The 10,572-nt window shown below is 42.4% G+C and overlaps 1 protein-coding gene across 3 annotated transcripts in view; it reads left to right on the top strand.

The window, feature by feature from the left end:
• The first annotated feature begins 824 nt into the window (after positions 1-824).
• Carnmt1 (carnosine N-methyltransferase 1) overlaps positions 825-10,572 on the top strand; it is a 30,913-nt gene continuing 21,165 nt past the window's right edge. Inside the window, exons 1-2 of one of the 3 annotated variants that reach the window (XM_040746576.1) lie at positions 825-1,211; positions 10,107-10,302. In XM_040746576.1, the coding sequence (XP_040602510.1) occupies positions 1,009-1,211; positions 10,107-10,302 (399 nt within the window). In that variant the 5' untranslated portion in view covers positions 825-1,008. Of the gene's footprint in view, positions 1,212-1,299; positions 1,483-6,663; positions 6,753-10,106; positions 10,303-10,572 lie in introns of those variants that run through there. The other 2 variants (XM_040746577.1, XM_040746579.1) reach the window with 2 other exon arrangements.

The raw sequence follows: 10,572 nt of genomic DNA, 5'->3' as shown, positions 1-10,572 counted from the left end.
ACACTTCATTGTTTGGGAACTTGTTGCCCCTATTTTTAGAGTTGTCTCTGGTAATCCTAAACTATCAATAGAGGTAACGTTTCCATTGAAAAAAAATTGGGGTTTGGAGAGGTGACTCAGCAGTTGATAATGCTTACTCTTCTTCCCAAGGTGGGAGTGTGGTTCCCAGAAATCACAGTTGCTTGTAACTTGAGCTCCAGGGAGGCTCAAAGGCCTCTTCTGGCCTCTGTAAGCACGCCCACACACGCGGCATTACCCCCATTCCACATACATATACATAAAAATATTTTTAAAAAAGAAAATACACTAAAATTTTAGAGAATTCTCATGTAAGCTGTAAGTTTAGCATACAAATAAAGATTTTAGCATTGTTTTCATTTCAGTTAACTTAAATCATGAAAATACGAAGCTAACCACAGGTCATTGTGACTCCCAGCTCCTGGGGTGCTTAAAGGGAATCCACTTAAAATCAAAAGAGTTTAAAAGGGGAACGTAAGACCTTCCCTTTTTGAGTTTCTAAAGTTAAAACATTCGGAATCAATTTAGGGAAATCTACTTTTCCTTTCCCTTCTAGTCTCAGACCCCACCCTACTCCAGCCAGCCAGTCAGGCTCGCGGCCCCGCCCACTCGGCTCTCACAGGTGCCCTCTGCTCAAGCCACGCCCCCAGAGAAGGGGCTCCTCCTCCACCTGGCCCTTAGCCCCGTCCTCTAAGCGTCACCGTACGTCAGCGCGTCGTAGCGGAAGCCCGGCAGCGAATGAGCGAGGGCGGCCGCGGCCGCGCGCGGCTTGTGGCCTCGTTGTCAGCGCGTGCGCGCCCCGAGTGCGCGAGTCCCGAAACCCTGGCGGAGCGCAGCGCGAATGGAGGCCTGAGGGCGGCGGGGGCGGGGCGCGCCGCGAGCGGGGGCCGTGGCCGCGGCTGGCGCCGTCTAGAGGAGGCCCGGCCGTCCGCCACCGCGCACTCGGGCGCGGTGAGACGCAGGCGGGCCAGATCGTGGGCCGCGGCGGCGATGCAGCGACGGCGGCGCGCTCAGCCCGCGGCTCAGCCGGCCCAGGACGGCGGGCGCGGCGAGGAGGTGGAGGTGCAGTTCTCCGCTGGGCGTTTGGGCTCGGCCGCGCCTGCCGGGGTCCCCGCGCGCAGCACCGCCGAGGACGAGGAGCGGCTGGAGCGCGAGCACTTCTGGAAGGTCATCAACGCGTTCCGCTACTACGGGTAAGGCGCGCCCTGAGCCGGTCCCCCTGCCTCGTGGCGGCTTCGCGGAGCTCACGGTCACCTGCGCGCGCGCTCCTAGGGCACGGCTTCCCACTTTCCCCGGAGCCGCCCGGAAAGAGCGTGCACTTCTGTAGAGAACTGAGGGGTGCTGCTGAGTGGCACTAAGCGGATGGTGAAGGGTAGAAGTGATCACGGAATTCCGGAATGTGCAGCTCGGTAAGGGAAAGAGAGCAGGCACCCGGAGCTGGCTTTATGTTCTTGGAGTCTGCGAGTAAGTATGGAATTCCTTTCGTGGGCTAGGCGTGGTTGTAGGATCCCTTAAGTATGCGTCCCATTCGTAATCCAACTTCCTAACTTCAGCGTTTCGTCCAGATAGGTGTTCAGGTAGCCTAGTCAGAGCGTGCAAGTGCAGGTCTGAAAAGGTCTTCGTGCTCCTGGGTTTGGGGGCAAAGATAATTCATTTATTCTGGTAAGTGATAGAGGCCACTGGTAGCTGTATTCTGAGCCTGTAGTTGGAACCAGAAAGACAGGCATGACCTCTTGTGCAGGTCAAACCATCGTAGATGGGACCCTCGCGCTATTACAGTTGTTTAAATATGTGATTCTTTTGTCCAGCTGTGACTCCCTCCCCCTCAAGGGCAGGAACTGAGTCTTATTTTTATGTCACGGCTCTTAGCAATGTAGTTGGAGCTCTTTATTTTTAACGAATAAAACATAGTAGCGAAAAAAGGACACTTCTCTGCAGCCCGCTCCAGTTTTAGCTAGTGGTTACATTACTTTGTTACTGGTTTAAATTGAGTAGTTAGTTAGGATTTGCTGGTTACATTGTGGCAGGAACTCGAGGTCAAGCTTTCCAGTTGGGAGCACTACTGCTTAGCTACACTTCTAGGCTCTCGACAGACTGTTTCTTGAATCATAGATTTTGATGAAATAATTTACTAATTAAACTCAGAAGGAGGGGTTATTTTGTTAGTGGCACATTTTACTTTTGAAAAATGTAGAAAATTTGGGAAGCACTGGGCATCTAGTAGAGAGTAGTTAAACTTGGATAATTGTATTCAGTTTTAATATATTGGAGCCAAGAATTGGTGCTTATTAGTATGTATTGGATGGGCCCCTAGCTTGGGGGAGAGGACCTTTGATCTGGAACTCGTCTTGAGTGTTGTAGTACAGACAAGGATGCTGTGTGCATTTTCTAGTTGTGACATGCTTTCATCTCTTTTAACAGTTGAGTGTGGGGGTGGGGGAGTTTTCATTAAAATGTTTATTTGTATGTATTGCCTGTGTGAAACACTCCAAATCTCTGGAAAAGTAGTGTGGTGTTAAGAGAAGCTTTTTCTTTTGCTAGCCGCTTTGGTTTATCCCCCGCCAGTCGCCTGGGCTCTGCCGCGCCAGCCTGTCTCTAGATCCGCATGAGTCCCAAATAAACACACAGGAGGCTATATTCATTATGAAGCTGTTGGCCTTGTTTGTCTCTTACTGGCTAGCTCTGCCTTAAGTAATTACCCCATAATTGTTAATCTAAGTATGTTTCTTACCGGAGAATAGTTCCCGGTGTCCTACTCCCATGGCGTCACATGTTGACTCTCCTGTGTTTCTCCTACCCAGAATCCTCCTGGATTCCTAGCCCCACCTATCTAGATTCCTATTGGCCAGACAGTGCTTTATTAGCATAAGACTTCCCCAACATCTCCTCTTTTCTGTTTAAACAAAAAGAAAGGTCTTAACTTTAACACAGTCAAATTGTATATAACAGAACAGTTATCAAGTAAGAACATAGTTACAATATTTTAGCAAGATTTAAAGAAAATATCATCCATCCCATCCTTGTGAGTCCAAAGTCCTATATGTAGCTTATCTTTTATCATAACTAAAGAAAACTATAATTATAACTATCTGTCTTCAACTCCATCAAAGACCACAGAAGGATAATATATAAACACTAGGATTGACAGAGACATCTTACTGCCTGGACAGTCACCCGAAGTTCCTCTGTAACGTTGGGGCATCCATCTTCAGCCCATAGGCCACAATGTGTCTGGAACACTTCTCAGCAAAGCAGGAGATTTCAAACTGTCCATCTGCGTTGGCAGTCTGTCAGTCATTTTTCTGTGTCCTGCAGAAAGTCCCGTAGACTCTTTCATGCAGCAGGAACCCTGTAAGACTTAGTTCAGCAGTCACATTCCTATGGGTCCTGCATGTCCAGATTATACAACAATAGTCAAACAGTCTAGGCAAGAGCAGTTTCTTGCCCAAATGGCTAATCTTGCCATGTTGAAAGCAAACTCCATAACAAGTTTCTTCGATGCCCATCTTCCTCTCAGACGTAATTGGTGCTGCCAGGAGCAGACATTTCTCATTGTCAAGAAAAACCCTAAACCATTTTAAATGCCATGTTCTGAAGGTCTTTGAGAGGTTTGAAGACTGTCCATCTCAAATATATTTCTGTATATCTAGAAACCTAACTTATGTAACTAGAAATTCTATTATAAGTAACTATCTATAATCTGTATTTAATTATGCATTACGTTGTAAAAGATCATTATAAGCACAATACTTAATCAAGAGGAGAAATATAAGCATCACAAAATTGACCTTGATTTTGTCTCAATAAATGAAAAACAATACCCATACCATAATTCCCTTTTTTACCATTAAAAGGAGATTGGCTGTGATCATTAGCCAATTATAAACAATCCCATTTAAATGAAAACAAAGATTTATAAACAAGATGGGAATTGGGACGTCGCTCATTCCAAACTGCTTCCTGCTGGAAGGGGGCGCTGTTTATACCATGGGGATCATGACAAAACTCAGAAACCTGTATAAGTCCGTATTTTCGGGGTCTGTAAAGCTCCATCATCTTAACTGTCTCAGTCGTTGGAACACCTGGTCCACTGCTTCCTGGGGTCTTGGTTCGTGAAACCACAGAAGCCTGGAAGGAATTCTCAGCTTTTCATTTTCTGTAGAAACATAAGCAAAAACTCCTTTTCCGAGTAACATATCCTTATACTTAAATTTTGAAGTCAAGTCATTTTCAAAAGATAGAAGTTGGATTAATTTAGCAGCATTTATAATCAAGTGTACTTTAGCAGCTGTTCCTTCCTGAGCAATTAAAAAATTGAAAAACACAATAGCGTACAATATCCAGACTCTCTGTGTATTTTCCATCTTTACGTGGCTTATTTATTTATTATTACTTTATTTCTTTCACTTTTATTTCTTTTTCTCTGAGACAGGGTGTCTCTTTGGAAATCCGCCTGCCTCTGCCTCTGGAGCAATTCCTACCGGCGTGCGCCACCACAACGCCAGCTTTTGTATTTATTTACCACTTTGCAGTTTCATTTTCTCTCTCAATCTCACGTATATTTTTAAACACACTGTAAACCTTTAAAGGTTTTGTTCATCCAAGTCTGACTTTACTGTAAATCTTTATGTTTTTCTGGCCACGTGTCTTATCTGTAAAACTGTGGCTGTTTTAAACTGCCGGTTTTTCCGTCAAGATGGCGGGCGTAAGCATGACTGCAGCTTACCGCCTCAGTCCATGCTGACATCCAGCAAAAGCTGCCACTTCCAGCTGTACGTACACACCTTTTAATTGTTAGCAGAGTCTCTTAAAACAACCTTGTTGGTTTTTTTTTTTTTTTCTTTTTCTTTTTATGCCGAGTCAGGAAGACTCCGGTAAGCGAGCCACGTGAATCTCGGCTTGTTGCTAGCAAAACAGAGCACACCTGAGAAAATGCTGCTACCAAAATCTATGCTTCTCTCCGTTCTTCTGTTTCTAAAATTCCTTTAAAGCTTTTGTTGTTTTGCGTGGAAATTCAATCCCACTCCTGACAACCATTATGTTAAGAGAAGCTTTTTCTTTTGCTAGCCGCTTTGGTTTATCCCCCGCCAGTCGCCTGGGCTCTGCCGCGCCAGCCTGTCTCTAGATCCGCATGAGTCCCAAATAAACACACAGGAGGCTATATTCATTATGAAGCTGTTGGCCTTGTTTGTCTCTTACTGGCTAGCTCTGCCTTAAGTAATTACCCCATAATTGTTAATCTAAGTATGTTTCTTACCGGAGAATAGTTCCCGGTGTCCTACTCCCATGGCGTCACATGTTGACTCTCCTGTGTTTCTCCTACCCAGAATCCTCCTGGATTCCTAGCCCCACCTATCTAGATTCCTATTGGCCAGACAGTGCTTTATTAGCATAAGACTTCCCCAACAGTGTGGCATAAATAATATTGTTTTTAAAATGCCACTTAGAGGTGAAGGGTATAGCAAGCCTTGTGTTGCTTTCCAGCATTTTTTGACAGTCTATACTGCAGCCACTAAGTCGTATCTGGACAGACATAAATTAATTGGAAGTTAAAACTGAGTTGCTCGGTCTCACTAGCCATATATCAAGGTGTCCACCACCTGTTGCCAGTGTACCGTGCTAGAGTGTATGGCTAGAAGTCTTTTCATCATCACAGTCAGTCTGACAACCAGTCCTGTTCTAGCACATTTTGGAGGGCTTGGCTTAGGGCTTGAATATAGAGGGAATAGAAGACTTAGATTAAAGGTCACAGGGCAAGAAGTGCCTTCTGACTCCTGAATGTACCAAAGAATCTGGACTTTAAAGACATTCCTTAAAAGCAGAGTGCCACCAAGGTTTCTCTATTTGGCCAGTGAGGTCTTTACAAATGTTCAGCTTCACACACGAGCATTATGTGAACAAGGGGGCTTGGGTTTTAGAAGGAGGCTACAAAATGATCAAATAGCTAGTTGACCTTAGCTTGTAGTTTCCATGATAGCTAAGTTATCCCAATTATAGCATCATAAGATCAAACTGCTTTCACCTCTGGTAAAATGCCCAGGACACAGACACACACACACACACACACCATGTTTTTGTTTATCTTGTTTTGTTTCTTTTCTAGCTTTGCTTGTGAGGGGTCATTTCTAGGGGTTGTACCTCATGAAGCTACACCCTTTCAGTTGAAACCCTTTAAGAATTTCCCAAAGTGCCTAGCTTCTGGCAGCTCTGAAGACAACTAGATCACTGGGGGTTAAGGAATGTGCTTCCTTTCATCCCTCTGTGCAATCACCTATCAGTTGTCTGAGTAAATACAGCTTACAAGTAAATAGGGCTCACCTCCCTCCTCCCCGCTGCCAGGGTGATAGACTCCATGACTGTCAGCATGCCTAGCATCGGTTTGTTGTTCTTACTGAAGTGTAGATTGGCAAGGGATAAAGATGGAAGTTGTACCCAGAAGGATTGCTAGTAGGGCAGGGGAGGGTTGGGGAGACCTTCCCGGAGGCAGCATTCATATAGCAGCAACATTCGTCAGTAGCAAGCCCTTCAGTACTCTTTAGCCATAATGGGTGGGACCTGTGCACTATGGGGCTGAGAAAAGTCATTTGGAGGTGGTAACTTCTGACGTGAGTGTTAGCTGTTAAGAAAGGGGGACACATCGTACTAAAAGTGAGTTTGGTGGTTTTGGTTGTGGGCTTTGAGGTGTGGTGAGAAGATGACCGGACAGCCATTGCCTAGGAATACTAGGAAGAAAGGTCTGTAATAAGACTATTTGAGTTGCTTACAGTGAACTTTAAATTGTTGCCACTCTTCTGTTTGCCTAACTTTACTAAGGCAATTTTAGAACTGTATAGATAATGATTAAAAAAATCTTTCTGAAAATCATTTTGTACTTACTCAGACCTGATAATACTTTGGTAATTTATACTCCCCTCCTTTTTTCCCCCTAAACATCTATTGCTGTAAGTGAATCTCCCGAGTTAAGTAATTTACTTGTAAGGATTAAAAGCTGTAAAAGGGTGGGAAGTTCAAGGTTGTGGACCACATTTGATGGTCTTTCTTACCAGTGGAGAGAGAGTCCGTAGTGTAGGACATCACATGGTGAAAGGGTTTCTAGTTCCTTCTGAAGCCACACCCCGTCAGACCAGAGTGCTACCCCTCCAGTACCTGTTAACTTTAGTATTCCCCAAAGTCCTACCTTCAAGTACATTTCCAACCTTTGTAGCTCACAATAAGGATTAAATGTCAATGTGCATTTTTGTGGCTGCTTTCAAACCATAGTAAATACAGACAGATTAAACACAAAAAAATTCACTACTCAGTGCCCAGCAGTTAGGAAATAGCTTAGTAAATTTTGGTTGCAAAAAGTAGAATGTTAAACAATCATTTTTTAATTCATTTTATATTTGAGAACATTTATCCAACATGACAAAAATTCTTTCTGTAAGGACGAAGAATTATAAATGCCTCTCAAACTCTGAGGTATATCCGAATCACCTGTGAGTCTTAGCTAAAGACAGAGGCCAGTTCAGTAGGCTGTAGGTCTGGCCTGATGAACATCTCAAACTATTCCCGAGGTCTGCTGTCACATTTGGAGTAGCTGTTACATGACAGCAAGCCAGGCCCCAGAAAGACAGATAGCTCATGTTGTTATGTGTGGAATCTAAACAGTCACAGATAGAGGAGCAGAGTGGTAGTTAACCACCAGATAGGAGTGGAGGGGTGAATATGTGGGGGTAAATATCACTTTATGTTCCACAAATGCATGTAACTTGTGAATTCAGTCTTGAATTTGTCTTTAACAGCTACAAGTGTCTTTAATAGCTATATGTGAAAGGTTAGAAGTAGTTCTTTCTAGAAGAGAGATTGCTGTCTCTCTTTCCCCTGAGTAGTTTTACTTTTCTACATTTTTTGTGGTATTTCTTCTGTGGATTTGTTAATATGTAGAAAGTAGACCTGCCTGCTATATTTTGCATGCTGTATTAGTCACCTGTATTAGTCACTGAGATAAACCCCAGTGTAACCAATTTGAGGGGGCAGCAAATGTGTTTTGATGCACAGTTTCAAAGGTGTTAGTTGGCTGTGAGGAAAGATGCCTGAGCAGAGCAGCTGATATCCTGGCAGCCAGCAAGCAGAAAGAATGAGGCTCTGGACAAGATGCCCCTGTGACCTAGCACCTCCAGCTACCTCCTAGAGTTTCTAGAACTAACCCCAGAAAGTACTTCTAGCTAGGAACCAACCTTTAATACATGTTTTTGGCTTTTTTTTTTTTTAAGGAAAGGAACTTTATATATAAATCAAAACAAGTGCTTAACTATGTTCACTAAATTTTCATATACAGTGAAGGTTAACAGGAATGTCATGATACCTACCCTGTGGGTTTTATAAGAGGACTATAATTATACCTACCTCGTGGGTTATGTACATGCTTGGCAGTTGCTACATTTGAATAAATGATATTTCCATGATCATTATTTTTACCTTGTTTTATCAGACACTCAGGGGTGTAAAAGGATCACATAGTGGTAACAGACTTGAGAATGGTCATACTGACCCCAGTGTAAAAAAAGCAGTGTCTGTGTAACCACTGCACAGGTGGCCTCTTACATCATCCTCAGGGCCTCCCTAGCAGAGTGCCACACATGCATGACTGTGACATGCGTCAGAGCAAGAGCTTCTTCTGTGCTTCATTACTCTTCCCAGAAAGTGCTTACCTTTTCATTTTAAAGAAATGCTTGTTTTATCTGTATATAGAGAATAAAGAGAATGCTGCAGTGAATGCTATGAGCAACACACACACACACACACACACACACACACACACACACACACACACGCACACACACACTCACACACTCACTCACACACACACACCACACACACACCACACACACACACACACACACACACTCACACAGTCCTGTTCCTTTTCCTCAGAGAGGGTGTTCCTGAAACTTCATTTCCTTGCACACTTGCTTGGTTCCTAAACAGTGTGTTGTTTAGTGTTATATAAAATGGAGTTGTACATCATGTGTTCTTTAATTTGCTGTCTTCAACGAATACTTGTATTCTCGATTTTTATCTATATTTCAGTTGTAGCCATACTTTGTTCATTTCTCTGCATTCCATTGTATAACTATAATATCTTCATCCTGACCACCAATAATGGGCCTTCTTTCTGTGGTCTGTGGGGTTTTATGTTTGCTATTTGACAGCACTGTGGTGAAGATGGCTTGCGTTTCTTGAGTATGTGTAGGAGTATAATGTTTAGATCATAGGGCAGATAGAACATTAAGCTTTACTAAGGATGTTGTTATTTTGCAAAATGGTTGTACTCATCTCTGCATTTATCATTAGTGGGTAAATGTTCTAATTTTTCCACAATTTCACCAATATTTGGTCTAGTTGAATTTCTAGATTTAGTTTGGTTGATGTAAAATGACACTTAGCTGTGAGTATATACTTAGGTTCTAAATATAAGGCTCTTCTTTTATTTTCTGAATAAGCAGTCCCCAAAGTATCCTTTTGACTTAGGAAACCTTTGGAATGAAAATTGTGAATGTTATACTTGAAACTCTTCAGAATCTTAATATTCATTTGCATAATGCTTTTGTATTATATGCTTTATATTTTTTTAAATTCAACTTGGCTGGCATGTAGTTAGTTTCAAAACATATTACTGTTTTGATTCTGGGATTTAACCTAGGTGCCTCAAACATGCTGAACAAGTACTTTGTCACTGAAGTATATACCCGAGCCATTCTAATGTACTTTTACAGCAATGATGAGATAGGAATCTAACCATCCTCCTTTAACTTGAAAATTGAAATTAATAAAAAATTGTAAATTGATCTTTGTCTTATTAGTGCATATGCCTGTTTTTTTGTTTTGTTTTGTTTTTTACCATTTGGTTGTTGTTCATTGCTCTGATATTCCTCATGCAGTAAAAACATTAAGGTTATATCTTTCAAAAGTCAAAGGATGGTGAATAAGGGTAGTGTCCAGTGTAACTGGGGAATAGTTTTGTAGGGTGACAATCTTAAAATGATGTTGCCTCTGGTGAGACAATTCTTTTTGCCAGTTAAAATAAAACACCTTTTCTGTTTTAGCACCAGTATGCACGAACGAGTGAACAGAACAGAGAGACAGTTTCGATCACTTCCACATAACCAGCAGCAACTGCTTCCTCGGTTCCCTCTTCACTTGGACGATATCCGGAAATGCATTGATCATAATCAGGAAATACTGCTGACCATTGTGAATGACTGCATACATATGTTTGAAAATAAAGAATATGGAGAAGATGTATGTGAAACTTATTATCTCTTTTCATTTTAGGGTAACCATCTTTATGTCCAGGTCTTGAGTGGGTCATCTAATTTACTGAGGATGTTTTCATGTGAAGAGCTAGAAGAATAGTATCCTAGAGATTGCATTTGTTCACTGTTTTTTTTAAAACACCTAGATAATTATTGATGCTTTCACAAGGTATTTTGGATGTTATAGTGTATACGGGACTTAAATTTCTTAAAAGACTTTACTAGCTATATTAGTTTCCCTTGTTGCTTTTTCAGT

Source organism: Mesocricetus auratus, unplaced genomic scaffold (assembly GCF_017639785.1).
Source record: "Mesocricetus auratus isolate SY011 unplaced genomic scaffold, BCM_Maur_2.0 Super-Scaffold_4256, whole genome shotgun sequence".
NCBI classification, from domain to species: domain Eukaryota; kingdom Metazoa; phylum Chordata; class Mammalia; order Rodentia; family Cricetidae; genus Mesocricetus; species Mesocricetus auratus.
This window is presented reverse-complemented; position numbering and strand designations above follow the sequence as displayed.